Here is a 14,846-nt window from a genome sequence, read left to right as displayed (position 1 = left end):
TGTCGCTAATGATCATTAAGTGTGTAATTTAAAAAAATACACCATTAGCCGCGATGGGGGAGATGTGGACCCATACCATCTGGTTTTAGCAAGAATGAGCTAGCAAATGCTGCTCTTATTGGCCCATTTATCCATCTGTCACTGAGGCTGCTGAACTAGCTAGTGACAAAAAAATACAAATGTGTCTGATTTGTTCAGGATCCTGGGGCAGTGATGGCCCAGAGGTGCTTTTCTTAATGGGAGACTGTTCTGAGAAAGAAAGAAATCTGATCACTGGATCTGCTTAGGAGGCTTGTGGGAGGGATGACCACGGTGCTTGTGCGTGCGTGTATGTGTGTGTGAGAGATACGTATTCTACTCAGCTCAATTCTCATGTGTGCTGAGAACAGCGTGTGTGCATGCGCATAGATGTGCACGTGTGTTCTACTCAGCTCAGTTCTCGCGTGAGTCCATGCGTTTGTGTGCATTCTACTTAGCTCTGCCCCATCCAGCCTGTGCAGCGCCATCCCGGTCACTTCTCTGGGCCTCCATCTTGCACGGGCCTGGATGGCCTTCAGCTAAGTTCCCCAGGAGCTTGGAACAGAGGGCAGATGGCGGGTGCTCCCAGCTGCCCCTCGTAGGACATGAGCCGGCTGGCCGGGCACTCAATAAACTGGGTGAAGAGCTGGGTCTCCAAGGGTCTTTACTTGCCATCAGGGAACAGTTTGACATGAGAGCAAGTGAAACAAAGCCCTGATTTCCAGCTGGTTTTTTCCCTTCTGCTGCCCACTGTGGGCAGCCCCCGGCCTCACCTGCCCTGGCTACTCTGAGCCTGGACCCAGGCAGGGGTGGACAGACTGTGCCTGGAGCAGGTGGGCAGAGAAACCCGGGCAGGAGAGCTTAAGATCCCAGAACTACCATGGAGCCAAAAGCCTGAGATGGACACCGGTGGCGCCTAGGCGGCCTCAGGCCGGGGCCCTTTGGGGCAGGGGTCCCAGGGCAGGCCCGCACTCCTCTGGCCTCTGGGAGAGAGCAGCTGCCTGGCAGGGGAGACACAGCCCCTTCACTGCAGCTCGAGGCCCTGCAGCTGCTCCTTCAGGGCCTGCCGCGCATCCGCGTGGGTCCTCTTCTCCCGTGCCCGCTCCTGCTGCAGCCGTGCAATCCGCAATCGCAGCCGCTGTTCCCTTCGCTTGCAGGCCTGTAGCTGGCGCTGGGCTTTGTCCAAGGCGTCCAGGGCCGCCTCCGCCCGTCGCTTCCACAGCAGCGCGCTGCCCACCTGGTAGCTGTGCTCATTCTGGATGTAGGCCCCGGCCGGGGGCGGCAGCCGCAGCATGTAGGCCGAAGGGGACACGGGCCGGGCTGCCGAGGGTGAGGGCTCCCGCTCCGGGGACAGTGGGGTCCCGCAACTTGCTTCATCCCCGTGAGGCTCCAGGGGCTCCAGAAGGTCAGAGAAAGGGCTCACGAGGCCACTGGGGGCTGGCGAAGGAGGCAGAGCCGGCAGGCTCACCGGGGGAGCGGGGGCCTTCGGGGGCGGGCAGCTCCTCCCCAGGGAAGCAGGGGACATCGACGGGAGTGGGCCCGTTCACCAGGGCGTTATTCACAGGGGGAGGGGGTGCCCGTCCCGTGGAGCAGCTGTGGAGGAAAATGTCAGGGCACAGATCCAAGGACTCTCCTCCCCCACGCTCCCTGAGAGCCAAAGGACCATCCCTGCCCGAGAAGCCTTGGGGATTGACTCGCCCAGTGCCTTCATTTTACAGATGAGGAGACTGAGGCCTGGAAAGGAAAGGACTTGCCCAGGATCATGAATCCAGTCAGGGGCAAATGCAGGCCCAGGCCCCAGGGTCTCCCACTGCACCCTGCTTTTCTCCTTTCTGGTCCCTCCCCACGGACCCTAAAGGGAGACAATCATGGGGGGACTTACCGGCGCCTGCACCTTCTGAGCCGGGAAAGGTCGGGAGAGCCGGGGTGGTACCCGTGCGTCTTAGCCTTCGATGTCCGTCGCAGCTTGGAGAATGACTCAAAGATGGTGGGAACAGCCCCTTCCTTCAACCGATGATAGCCACTGTGAGGAGAGACCATGAGCCTCTGGCCCGCTGCTGCAGCTGGACCCCCACCCCCGCCTGAGGGCCCAGGGAAAGCCCCCCCCCCAACCCCGTTCCTACCTGATCCCCACCAGCTCAAAGCAGTCCTCCTCAAAGTGCTTGGAGCAGAAGTAGATATACTCAGACGCCGGGTCCCAGAGCCCCTGCCCGCTGGGGTCCAGGCGCCGGCAGTTGGCCAGCCAGAGTCCTCGGCGAGGGTTGTCCTTCTTGGGTAGCCTGAGGGGAGCCCCACCCCCACGGCCCTTAGGAAGGAAGCCACAGGCACTGGCTGCCCTGCTCCACCCCCCCCCGCAGGGGGTTCCCACCTTTGGGGAACTGGGTCCGCCCCCTCCAGATCCAGACCCCCCCTAAGGCCCGTGTAGCAGGAGAGCCAGGAACCTCAACCTCCTCACTTAGTGGAAGAGGAAACTGGCCCAGAGGGAGGAAGGAAGCCGCAGAGGCCACTGAAAGCCGCTGCCTTCCACTCCACCAGTGGGGAGGCACGAGGTGGGGAAACGGGGTCTGCACTGTATCTAAATAAGCAACGTTCTTCCAACCACGTGCCAGGCCTTGTGATGGGTACCAGCCACCTCTGTAAGCCTCAGTGTGCTCGTCTGTAAAACGGGGGTAAGAGTAGCACCTGCCTCCCGGGGGAGGCAGGCACCAAGCTACGGTGACGAACAGTCTATGGGGGAACGTGAAGAACAGGGAGTCTGCCCACACCAGGTAAACGTGGGAGGGGGCGCCTTCAGCAGAGTCGGGGGGGGGTGTGCTGCAAAGGAGCTGAGGTGAGGACGGAGAGTGGGCATCCAACATCAGAACAGCCAGGGCAAAGGCCCGGAGGCTGGAAACGAGAAACACAGAGAAGGCCAAGGCCGGCGCGGCGGGACACTAGGCAGGTGGCGGGAGGGGGAGCAATGCTGCTAGGCGTGACCCTCAGGGCCGCGGCCCCCCAGGGCGTGCGCAGCCGCGGGGGTCCACGAGGAAGACCTCGGGCCGCCTTCCAAGCTGGAGCCCGACCTGGGCCGCCCCTCCCACGCGCCGGGAACCCCGAGGGCTCCTGGACAAAACCCCACCCCCCGCGGCGGTCTTCCCAGGCCCTCCCGGCCTGGAGCCGGCTGCGTTCCCCGCCCCCACCCCAGACTGTAAGCTTCCCCGAGGGCGGGGCTGCCTTCCTCTCCCGGGATCCCCAGCGCTTAGCCCAGCGCCTGGCGCACAGCAGGCGCTTAACGAAAGACTGCTGCTCGGCCCCTCTTTCCCCCACACCTGCCCGGGTCTACCAGGTAAGCTCCCCGAGGACAGGCAGGCAGACGCCGCCCGGGCGCACCACCGCCCCCTGCTGGAGCGGGGCCGCCTGTTCCCGCGCACGCACAGTATGCGCCGACGCCGTCAGGCCCCGCCCCGCGCAGGCGCACGCCGGCACGCAGCACGCACGCACCCGTCGGGCGGGGGCGCGCTCACCTGTGGAAAGAGATCCCGCGGGTCCGGGTCTCGCGCGTGTCGCGGGTGCAGCAGCCCGCGGCCGAGCAGTGCCGGGGCATCTGCGAGAGAAAGGGCAGAGGGGCGTGGCCTGAGCCTACGCGGGGTGGTCCTCCCTCCGCCTGCTTGGGCCCGCGCCGCCCTGACCCTTCCCGCCCCTCCCCTCCGCCCGGCCCCTCTCCCCCTTGGCCGCACTCACGACTCCTCCATCGCGAAGCCACGGACGTGGTCTCGCGAGAGCGCGCCCACCGTTATAGGGCGTGCGAGGGGGCGGAGCTTGCGCCTGCGCAGGGAGGCTGGGGCAAGTGGCCCGTTTACCCAGGATGCTTCACGGCGGCGGGGAGAGAGCGAGGCTTCGAAGGATGGATGGGCCGGCTGGGAGGGGGCGGGGCCTTGCCATGATAGGGCGGGAGGGGAAAGGGCACTGCCAATCAGAGGGGGCGGAGCGGGGCCGGGGCTGATCCGTACTTGGCTCAGGTCGGCCCTGGCGTAAGCCCCTCCCCTGGAGAAATTCTTGTTCCTGATTTAGACTTGGGGAAACTGAGGCTCCGAAGGAGGGAGTAGGCATTTATTTGGTGCCTACTCTGTACCAGGCATATAGAACTAAAATTCTTCCCCCTGGAGGGCAGGTGCTGTACTTTTCCTCATTTTACAGTTGAGGAAACTGAGGCAGAGAGGTGATGTGACCTACTCAGGGTCACACGGCCAATGTGGCACTATTCAACAGTTATTAAGCTCCTGCCCTATGCCAGGTATTGTACTAAGCGCTGGGGATACAAATGCAAATTAAGGCACAGCCCCTGCCCTCCACAAAAGGAGGCCGGAAATGGGGGTGGCCCCAGAAGCAGTGTAGCTGGTGGGAAATGGGACAAGGAAGCCGAGTGCAACTGCTTTAAATAGGCCCTGCTCTGTAGTCAGAGGGGTCTGATGGGAGGCTGTGTGGCAGGGTTTGAACTCGGGACATCCTGACTCCAGGTCCAGCACCGCATCCATCTAGTGCTGCTTGCTGGCCCTGCGGGTGAGCAGGGAGGGCTAGATTTGGAGTTAGAGGGGCTGGTTTCGAATGCTGGCTGTGTTGTGATCCCTGTGGGACCGATTCGCTCTGTGCCTCAGTTTCCTTGACTGTAAAATGTGATGGGACTGGGTTAGATAACATCCCCTTGACTTGAAGATCTTCAGTGAGGGAGAGGCTATCATCACCTGAGGCAGCCCGTTCCCCCGTGCGACAGCTCTGGGTCTGTCTCTTCCTGGCCTTCCTCCTTTTCTCTTTTGCTTTCTTTAAATGCTTCATTGCCCTCTTTTCTTCCTTTTTTTTTTTAGCAGCCCCATTGCTACCTTTTCTCCCACCATCCTCTCATCAAATGGAAAGGATTAAAACAAAAAGCCCTTTTCACAAACTTGCCCGCTCCGGTGCTCAGATGGAGGCCTCGTGCTGCCCCTCACAGCCATCATCTCGCCCAGAAGGTGAACGGCCCGCTTCGCTGTCAGGCCTCTGAAGTCTCGGGTGATTGGCTCTTAATGACAGGATGCGCTCTTGATGAAGGGGCCTTCCCTGGCACTTCCTTTTCCATGACCATCCCTTTAATGCCATGTACTATGGCTGTCTGTGGCCCCACTCTCCCAGGGCCAGGCCTGCTCCATCTCTCCCTCTGGGCTCTCCGTACCCGCTATGTTCCTCCTCTTTTCAAGGGGCAGTTGTTTTTCAGTCCTGTCTGCCTAGTGACTCCGTTGGGGTTTTCTTGGCAAAGATGCTGGAGGGGTTTGTCATTTCCTTCTCCAGCTCATTTGACAGAAGAGTAAAAAACTGAGGCCAATAGGGTGAAGTGACTTGTCCAGGGTCACCCAGCTAGGGGGTGTCTGAGGCCAGATTTGAACGGGTCTTCCTGACTCTCGGCCCAGCACTTTATCGACTGCGCCACCAGCTACCCCTATGACAGTTTTACTAAAGGAAGTTAATCAGATTGGCTCTTTGCTGTTCACTGAATGGGGCTCTCATCAAATCTCCCTGCTCATCTTCAGCACCAGATCTCTTATTGGCCATTTTTGTTTCATCTTTTCAGAAGAGAGAAGGTAAGATATGAGTGCCTCTGGTCATCGCCTCCCCCAGCTGGGCCTTTGCATTCATCTGCTCCTGCTTCCACCTTCCACATCCAGTCAGTACATGCTCATGTAGCGGGAGTGCAGCGTGTGCCCAGACCACTCCAGACGGTGCCACCCCACCTGGAGAATCTGGGGAGCATCACGACAACGCGGTCAGTGGCCAGCAGGCGGTGCCTCGCGGAGACACCATGGAGCCCGTGTAGACACCCTGGCTGGTTTTGGTCAGCTAACCACGCGTTGAGGAAGCTGAGTTGGCTGCTGGGGCATTCACAGAGGCCTGGTAGCCCCCACCATCTCTGCCTCCCTCACCGCTAGGGGGACCTGTGACTCCGTCCCTTGTGGCATCCCATGAAGGGAGCATTGCGGCCAGGCTAGCCTCAGTGCTGGAAGGACCTGCACCCGCTGGAGGGGAGAGGCTCCTCTGGCAGGGGTGATGCCTTTGGACACGAACGAGGGCAGACAAACGCTGTCCCCTCAGTGGACTCAGGTGGGACAAGGAGAGCATGCCCCGCAGACGTTCAGGGAATCTTTTGTATGTTTGTCCTGGCTGAATTGGAAGTAAAAATCCTTTTGTAAAAACTAATTCACGTTACGGCAGCTGGGTGGCGCGCTGGACAGAGCACTGGATGTGCAGTTAGGAGGACCTGGGTTCAGATATGACCTCAGACACTTGCTAGCTGTGTGACTCTGGGCAAGTCACTTAACCCCAGTTACCCCCCAAAAAAACCACCAAAAAAAATGTTTGCCTCCGTTTCCTCATCTGTAAAATGAACTGGAGAAGGAAATGGCAAACCCCTCCTGGATCTCTGCCAAGAAAACCCCAAATGCGATCATGAAGAGTTGGAATGACTGAAATGATGAAAGAACAAATCAGGAACTAGGTGCTAGTCACTGGCTCCCTAACTGGGGGGGGGAGTGCCCCTGCACATACACAATGCTGGTAAAGGCTCCAGCCAGTGGAGGGGAGGTGGCCTGCCTGGCCCTCCAGTGGGGCCTGAGTGAACACCCTCACACAAGACAAAACTGAAAAGCTCCTGCCTTCAGAGAATTTACATCCTATTGCTTGTTGAGTTCCCTGCACATTTCTGTGGGGATCTTAACTTTGGAGTCTGTAAACTTAAAAAAAAAATGTTAATTGTATTCCAACGATTTCCTTTGGACTCCTTTGTTTTGTGCATTTAAAAACATTCTGGGGGCAGCTAGGTGACACAGTGGATACAACACCAGCCCTGAAGTCAGGAGGAACTGAGTTCAAATTCCGCCTCAGACCACACACTTGACACTTATTAGCTGTGTGACCCTGGGAAAGTCACTTAACCCTAATTACCCCCCCCCAAACCCCATTATTCTGAAGGCTTAGTAGCCTCATGGCTACCAAAACCTTGAGATTTTCTTTCTCCATTGAGTTGCTTAAAGAATTTCATTCTTGGTGGCAAAGAATTGGGAATGGAGGGGATGCCCATCAGTTGGGGAATGGCTAAACAAGCTGTGGTACAGGAATGTGATGGAATGCTATTGTGCTGTAAGAAATGGTGAGCAGGGGGACTTCAGAGTTCTTTCTCTGGATGTGGACGGCATTTTCCGTCATGAGACTTTTGGGGTTGTCTTAGATCCTTGCATCGCTGAGGAGAGCCACGCCTGTCCAAGTCAGTCATCGCACAGTGTGGCTGTTGGTGTGTACAACGTCCCCCTGGTTCTGCTCACTTCACTCAGTATCAGTCCACGTGAGTCTGTCCAGGTTTTTCTGGAGTCTGAATGCAAATCGAAGCAGACTGCTTGCCCTTTTTTGTCTGTTTCTTCTTTCTCATGGCTCCTCCCACTGGTTCTGATTCCTCTTTACAACATGACTAATGTGAAAATCTTATGTTTAGAGCCTGCATCAGTCTGCACATCATCTTGGGGAGGGGGAGGACAGAGAGGCAGAGAAAACCTAAAACTCAGAATCTTATGAAGCGAATGTTGAAAACTAAAAATAAATTTTAAAAATTGATTCTTGGGAGATTTCCTTTGAGGGTCACAGAATTCAGGGGACCAGATCACATGGCTCTCTGACAGAAGGGGAGACCAAGGCCTAGAGTGCAACTTGCCCAAGGTTACATAGGTAGGATTTGAACTCATCTTCTGACTCCAAACCCAGAGCTCTTTCCACCACTTGGTCACTGGCAAGGTGAAGCGGGTGGCCCAGTGAGGCCTAAACCCACACCCCACACCTGGCTGCCCAGGCCCTTTCCCTAGGCATACGGAGGCTTCCATCTGCTCTCACTTTTGAGGTGGGAGTGCCCTCTGGTGGTTCTGACCACGACTGCATGGAGCGAAGCTGCTCAGGGTCCAGTGGGATCCTGGGAGGGGCCGGGGGCCCTGGAAGTTACGGGGTTCTCTGCCCTCATGCAGGAGCTAGCGTGGCTTCCTGTTCCCCTTTCTCTCCAGTGGCCTCAGGCAGGGCCAGAAAAGCACCTCCCAAGGCTTGAGCAGACTGACCAGTGTGCAGCCGTTATTTTTACAAGGGCTTTGTCACGGGAGGTCACTGCTGCAGTCACCGTGCCCAGCAGCCCCAGGAGCCCAAGCAGGGCCTTCCCAACCCCTTACTAGGCACCCGGCAGGGCGCTTCCTCTTGTAAAGATGAGCATCTATGGCCTTGGGATCTGGGTGAAAAGGCATCAAGCCAAACTCTGCTTTAAAAGTAAACATTTATTCGTAAACAAATTATGTAACCAGGTACACTCGCAGGGGGTGGGAGGTGAGGCTCTCCGGCATTCCTCGCCCCCTAGTACTCTTCCCCTTCCTCGGCCTCTGCCTCCACCGAGTCGACGCCCACCTCTTCATAATCTTTCTCCAGGGCCGCCAGATCCTCTCGGGCCTCCGAGAATTCGCCTTCCTCCATGCCCTCCCCCACGTACCAGTGGACAAAGGCCCGCTTGGCATACATCAGGTCAAACTTGTGGTCCAGCCGCGCCCACGCTTCTGCGATCGCCGTGGTGTTACTCAGCATGCACACGGCCCGCTGCACCTTGGCCAGGTCACCACCGGGCACCACGGTGGGAGGCTGGTAGTTGATGCCCACCTGCCAAGGAGAGGGAAAGAGAATGTCAGTGTTAAACTATCACTGGTCATCACTACCACTCTGACCCTGGGGCCCCATGTGTTCTCCTGACTCCCCAGATTGTGTCAAACACTGCAAAACTAGCCCAGAAACATCCTTCCGTTCATTGCTTCGGGCACAAATCCAGGCTAGTGCTTTGACCTTCCAAGGGTGAGGTTTCCTACTCACACCAGAGACACTGAAAATGCGCTGTAAACTCCCCCCATAATTTTACATCAACTGCCTTGGAGCCTTCACAGGCCCAAGCGCCGATGTTGCCAAGGTGCGGGGTAACTCATTCTGAACCTAACAGCATGACAGGAAAGACAGAGAGCCCTCGCAGTGCGCACACACTGTCCACAGGGGCGGGCGTCACGGGAATGGCAGACTAGAGGACACCATGTCCAGGAGCTATGGATGCTGGGAAAGCCGGGGGCCCTCTGCCCTGCCCACCTTGCTGACCACAAACACAGGCAGCGTCTGGGCTCCAGTGTCCTCTTCTGGTAGAAGCCTATCCCCCAGAGGAGCACACCTGAAGCAAACTCACCCTGAGAACACGTCCCTCACCCTCCTGACACTGTGCCTTTGAGGCTGCTGCTTCCCACGCCTGCAACGCCTTCCCCTCTGCCAAGTGACATCCTGGGCCCCGCCCCCATCCTTCCTAGAAGTCTTCCCTGACCTCCATCTAGCAGGACATGATCTCAGGCCCCTGTCAACACCCACTCTCACGGCACCCTGGGCTCCCATCCAGTTTTGCATTATATTTATAGACTTCTCTCATCTCCGGGGACCCAGCACCGTGCCTTGCCCAAGGCCATTCCAAATATCTCCAGGGTGACAAAAGCCAACCAGGAAGACCTCTTGAGTCTGCAGCATCACACCTGGGGTCCCAAAGAGCAAATCGACTTCCTGCCCAATGTGTGCAGGGCTGAAGAAGTGTCCTTATAGGATTTCATACAGCATTTTCCTAAATCTATAGCTTCCTGCCACTGAAACATGACCCCAGGGACCCCAGGTTACCTTGAATCCTGTGGGGCACCAATCCACAAACTGGATCGTACGTTTTGTCTTGATGGTGGCGATCGCGGCGTTCACGTCTTTGGGGACCACGTCCCCTCGGTACAACATACAGCAGGCCATGTACTTGCCGTGGCGCGGGTCACACTTGACCATCTGATTGGCGGGCTCGAAGCAGGCGTTGGTGATCTCTGCCACGGACAGCTGCTCATGATACGCCTTCTCGGCCGATATGACGGGAGCGTAGGTGGCCAGGGGAAAGTGGATGCGTGGATAGGGCACCAGGTTGGTCTGGAATTCCGTCAGGTCGACATTCAGCGCTCCATCGAAGCGCAAGGAAGCCGTGATAGAGGAGACGATCTGCCCAATCAGACGATTCAGGTTGGTGTACGTAGGCCGCTCGATATCGAGGTTACGCCGACATATGTCATATATGGCTTCGTTGTCGACCATGAAGGCGCAGTCGGAGTGTTCCAGGGTCGTGTGCGTGGTGAGGATGGAGTTGTAGGGCTCCACGACCGCCGTGGAAACCTGGGGTGCTGGGTAAATGGCAAATTCGAGCTTGGACTTCTTGCCATAATCAACAGAGAGCCTCTCCATAAGCAGAGAGGCAAAGCCAGAGCCGGTGCCTCCTCCAAAGCTATGGAAGATGAGGAAGCCCTGCAGCCCGGTGCACAGATCTGCCTGAGGGAGGGAGGAGGAGAAACCTCGTCAGTCCCATGGACCAAGAGGCCGCCAGCAGGCTCCCCCAACCTCCCACCCACTGGCTGACTGCTGGCCATTCCTCCAACCCCAGTACTTGGAGACTACCACCCGCGGCACTTAATGAGCCCCTGTGGTACCACAGGACAGCCTGTTGCAATAGCGCTCCGAGTTTGGCACTGGTCTCTAGCTCTGCGCTCGTGCCAGGGCAGGGCAGGTGCTCCACATGCCGCCTGGATTGCTGTCCTGGGCCCCGCCCCCAACCCGTCAGGGGACCACCTGGGCAGGCCACTTCAGGGGCCTCTCAGCTGCAGGGCCTGGGGTCTCACAGGATGGCTGTGCCCAATGTATCTGCGCTACCTCCCTTAGTGAATGGGAACCACGCTCACTGATTACAGGCTCCGCTTTGTTCCCCGGGGCGCACCATCACACTAAGGTGTTTCAGCTCCTCCTCAGCCTCTCCTGGGCTGTGGGACCAGCTGCTCTGCCCTCCCCGCCCAAACTCCTGCTCCACCAAGTCTCTGTGTTCCTTCAAGGCCCAGCACAGACGTCACTTCCTCTGGGAAGCCTCCCTCATCTCACCCCCTTCTTAGATTTGATCCTGCTGGCTCGCAAAGGGTCTCTTTGAGGGCCGGGGACTTCTGGTTTTCTCATGTTCCCAGAGCTTACTAACATCTCATGCAAATAGGTATGCATTCAGGCACAGCTAACTGCGTACAGCACCAGCCCCGAGTCAAGAGGGCCTGAGTTCAAATCTGGTTTCAGACACTTACTAGCTGTGTGACCCTGAGCAAGTCACTGAACTCCAACTGCCCCTCCCCCCAAACAAGGTATGGATTCAACTGAACAGCTGATGTTCATGGTGGGTCCAAAAGCTATTTTTTGGGGGTTTCTGCCTCATTTCCCATGGTGCCCACACAGGGTGTTTGGCAGTCTGCGCTTTTTTTCTTTTCTTTTTTGGCTAGGCAACGAGGCTATGTGACTTGCCCAGAGTCACACAGCTAGTGAGTGTCATGTGTCTGAGGTCAGATTTGAATTCAGGTCCTCCTGACTTCAGGGCTGGTGCTCTATCCACTGTGCCACCTGGCTGCCCCTCCAGTCTGCATTTCTACTGACTGAATGGGTCACTCTTGTCAAAAACCTGAAGAGTCATGAACCAAGGATCCCCAAATCCAGTCGAATACAAGCTGCCTGCGTGCAGGGCTGTCCCACTGGTGGTGCAGAGGAGGATGCAGAGAAAGGCTTTGCCCTGGTTTAACCATCAGTCCTGGCTGGAAACACTCGGCTTCCCGCTCGTCTGTGGCCACAGCCAGGCTCCCGTCCACCCAGCTCCTACCAGTTTGCGAATCCGATCGAGGACCAGATCAACGATCTCCTTGCCGATGGTGTAATGGCCTCGGGCATAATTGTTGGCTGCATCCTCCTTTCCGGTTATCAGCTGCTCAGGATGGAAAAGCTGCCTGTACGTGCCAGTACGGACTTCATCTAGACAAGAGCGAGCTAGGGGTTGGTTATTCGTTTAGTATGTTGTTAACTGGGCTTGGATGCTGAAATGGGCAAATTCAGGGACCATCCCAAGTCCCGTAAAGAAGGAGCTGCTTCTCAAAGCCAGATGATAAAAGACTTAAATGCAACAGGGGCTCTAAGCACCACAAATCCGCTTACCATTCTGAGGGATTAAACGGAATTTTTTATATTAGCAGAGTCAACATACACCACAATGCAATTACAGCCAGCCCTCAATTACTTGCCTTCAAATACCGGAAAGGCTGTCATGTGCGAGAGGAGGATTCGACTTAGTCTCTTGGACTCGGGAGGGAAGCCCTAGAAGCGATGCATATTAGCTACTGGGAGGCAGGTGGAGGCTCCACTTAAGGAAGCATCTTAACCTCCTCACTTTTCCCAAAAGTGAGACAAAGCATGCCCTGTAAACGAGCGCTCCCCATCGCTTGAGGAGTTTAGGAACGGAGGGGAAGCCAAGGACTTCTGGGGATGCTGGGATCTCTGCTGGGGGGCAGTGTGGCCATCACGCCGCTGCAAGAGGCAGAGATGTGGTCAGGGTGCGTCTCACGCCGTGAAGGCCTCACCACATTATGATGAGGTGCTCCTGTGCTCAATTCCAAGGACCCCTCCTGGTGTGCTGCAGACACAGGGCTGGCTTTCACAAGGAAGCTTGTTTTCATATGGAGTAGGGGTGCCTTCACCTCTGCACCCCAGGCCTCTCTATGTGAGCTAGGGGAAGGACAGAACCAGCTCCTTCCCTCCATCTGACACGGCCCTTCCTCATCACCCATCGGCCCGCCCCACTTCTGACTCCATTTACCCAGCTCTCTGTGGGTTTTCCCACCACTCTGGCTAAAAACACCCTTCATGAGCAGAGTACGTACCAACTACAGTTGGCTCCAGGTCCACAAACACAGCTCTGGGCACATGTTTGCCGGCCCCCGTCTCACTGAAGAAGGTGTTGAAGGAATCATCCCCGCCACCGATGGTTTTATCACTTGGCATCTGACCATCAGGCTGAATTCCGTGCTCGAGACAATACAATTCCCAGCAGGCATTGCCAATCTGAACCCCTGCCTGTCCAACATGGATGGAGATACACTCACGCTGTGGAAAGGAAAACAACCGTCCGTTACTCTTCCAGGATGCAGGTGAGCTCATGAAATAGAATAAAACACCACAACTTTCCATGTCTCACCGTTTCCTATATTCCTATCCCTCATCTCACAATAGGAAGGCCCGGCAAACACTGTTGCCCTCATTTTACCGATTAGGAAACAGCCTTTAAAAAAGGATTAGATGGTTTTCCCAAGGTTGTCCGCCCAGCAGACCGGCTCCAGGAGCCGGCTCCCCCAGAACCAGGCCAGAAAGAACGCTAATTAATTACGTCCATATCAGAGCGATTCCCTGAAGCACTCAGCATTTGAGAGCGGGGAAGCCTGACCGGCTGACAATCATCTAGTCCTTTAAAGTCGGGGGCAAAGCATCTGTCTACTCATGTTACCTCCCTGGCTTGTTTTAATCACCCACCTACTAGGTCTTCAGTCAGGAAGACACCCCCCCCCCCCCGGTTTTTAGGAGGGAGCAGCCTCCAGGTGGCAGGGTAAAGAACTCAGAAGGGAGCGTGTACGCACAGCAGAAGGAGGGGGCAGGGACCTGCAGCACACTGGCTCCTAAATGCAATTTCGTTACCAGACTTAAGCTTTACATTTCTTTTTTACCATGTTTTTATTATTTTTTTTAGGCACTTGGGGTTAAGTGACTTGCCCAGGGTCACACAGCTAGTGTCAAGTGTCTGGTCTGAAGCCGCATTTGACCTCAGGTCCTCCTGACTTCAGGGCCGGTGCTCTATCCACTGCCTAGCTTCACATTTCAAAAGGAAGCTGCAGGGAATGTCTCATGCAGCCTTCAGAGAGGTTAAGCTCCCAGCCCAGGATCAAAGGGGGGAGGTGCTCCTCACAGGTCCTGCGAATCTCTGACTCGCGAGGATAGCCCGCGAGGCGAGGCGGAGGGGCTTCCGCTCTTGTCCGTGACCCTGGCGCCTGGCACACAGAGAGCTCTTAGGAAATGCTTCCCATCCGCAGCTCTGTGAGACTTGGCCGCGGGGACACAGGCAGGTGCCCAACGGGGCTGGCTCTGTGACCCTGGACAGGTCATTTAACTTCTCAAGCCCCTCAGCCGCGTGGTCCGGAGCTTCCTTCCCCCCACGGAGTGACCAGCCTGGCGGGCCCCCTGACCCCAGGGCGAGGCCCCAGCCCCCGCCCCCACCACGTCCCATGGGTCGGGGCCCACCCGCTCCCCCGGCCTCGGTTTCCCCAGCCGCTAAAATGAAGGGCTGCACGAGGTGCCTTTCCGGGTCTGAGGCACGCGGCGGAGGGCGTGGACGGAGCTCGGCCTCGGTCCGTCCCAGGGCCCGGGCTTCTGCCCGCGGGGCCTCAAGCCCGTCACGCCCGGCCAGGGTCCCTTCCCCTTCTCCCCTCCCCCAAGCCCTCAGGGGGCCGTGCCCGCCCATGAGCACGTCATAAGTGCCTGCTGTGTACCAGGCTCTGCGCTAGGCCCCAAACCCAGCCCCCTCCTTTTACAGATGAGGAAACTGAGGCTGGGAGTGGGGCCTCGGAGACCACAGAGCGCAAGCCCCGGATTGGCAAACTGCGTGTGGGGGTGGGGGGGGCACCGCGCAATGCTCCCCTCCCCCCGCGTCTCCCTCCGAGCCGGGCCCGGGGCCGGGGTCCGGGCAGAGGCCCCGAGCAGGGCGGACAGCAGGGGGGAGGCGGGTCGGGGCCCAGGCCCGCGGGGGCGGCCGCCCCTACCATGATGAGACGCCGACACCGACACCGACACAGACGACGCCGCCCTCAACGACCAACGACTGACTGAGGGCGCGCGCACCGCCCGCGGCGCGCCGC

General features: G+C 57.6%; 2 protein-coding genes and 1 long non-coding RNA gene across 4 annotated transcripts; 1 reads left to right on the top strand and 2 right to left on the bottom strand.

Annotated features, from left to right (window-relative positions):
- Nucleotides 1-665: 665 nt before the first annotated feature.
- Nucleotides 666-3,810, bottom strand: THAP7 (THAP domain containing 7). Its single transcript, XM_020996395.2, is given in 6 exon segments — nucleotides 666-1,507; nucleotides 1,509-1,611; nucleotides 1,901-2,041; nucleotides 2,142-2,297; nucleotides 3,522-3,601; nucleotides 3,739-3,810. Coding segments are annotated over 5 exon segments (945 nt in total). The 5' UTR covers nucleotides 3,739-3,810; the 3' UTR covers nucleotides 666-1,042.
- On the top strand, nucleotides 2,403-6,222 carry LOC144457156 (uncharacterized). Its single transcript, XR_013486515.1, has 2 exons — nucleotides 2,403-2,786; nucleotides 5,600-6,222. It is a non-coding gene; the product is annotated as an uncharacterized LOC144457156 (long non-coding RNA).
- Nucleotides 6,223-8,307: 2,085 nt separating this feature from the next.
- On the bottom strand, nucleotides 8,308-14,846 carry LOC110215276 (tubulin alpha-3 chain). Of its 2 annotated transcripts, none has more exons than XM_020996630.2 (5): nucleotides 14,751-14,846; nucleotides 12,825-13,047; nucleotides 11,774-11,937; nucleotides 9,739-10,419; nucleotides 8,308-8,700 (listed from the first exon to the last, which is right to left on the bottom strand). In XM_020996630.2, exons 1-5 carry the CDS (start codon nucleotides 14,751-14,753, stop codon nucleotides 8,404-8,406), a joined length of 1,368 nt encoding a protein of 455 aa, XP_020852289.1. In that variant the 5' UTR covers nucleotides 14,754-14,846; the 3' UTR covers nucleotides 8,308-8,403. The 2 variants fall into 2 exon arrangements, with proteins under 2 accessions (XP_020852289.1, XP_020852290.1); XM_020996631.2 differs by having other exon boundaries at nucleotides 11,774-11,922.

This window comes from Phascolarctos cinereus, unplaced genomic scaffold, assembly GCF_003287225.1.
Source record: "Phascolarctos cinereus isolate Bilbo 61053 unplaced genomic scaffold, phaCin_HiC Scaffold_4;HRSCAF=312, whole genome shotgun sequence".
Classification (NCBI taxonomy): domain Eukaryota; kingdom Metazoa; phylum Chordata; class Mammalia; order Diprotodontia; family Phascolarctidae; genus Phascolarctos; species Phascolarctos cinereus.
Note: the sequence above shows the minus strand (reverse complement) of the source record. Positions and strands in the feature narration are given on the sequence as shown.

Excerpts from the sequence above, each read along its gene's own strand:
- LOC110215276 (XM_020996630.2), bottom strand. Across the intron at positions 11,938-12,824 it reads CCTGGAGCCAACTGTAGTTG|CTCGCTCTTGTCTAGATGAA; the intron begins GTACGTACTCTG and ends ACCAACCCCTAG. Across the intron at positions 8,701-9,738 it reads GGTGCCCCACAGGATTCAAG|GTGGGCATCAACTACCAGCC; the intron begins GTAACCTGGGGT and ends TCTCCTTGGCAG.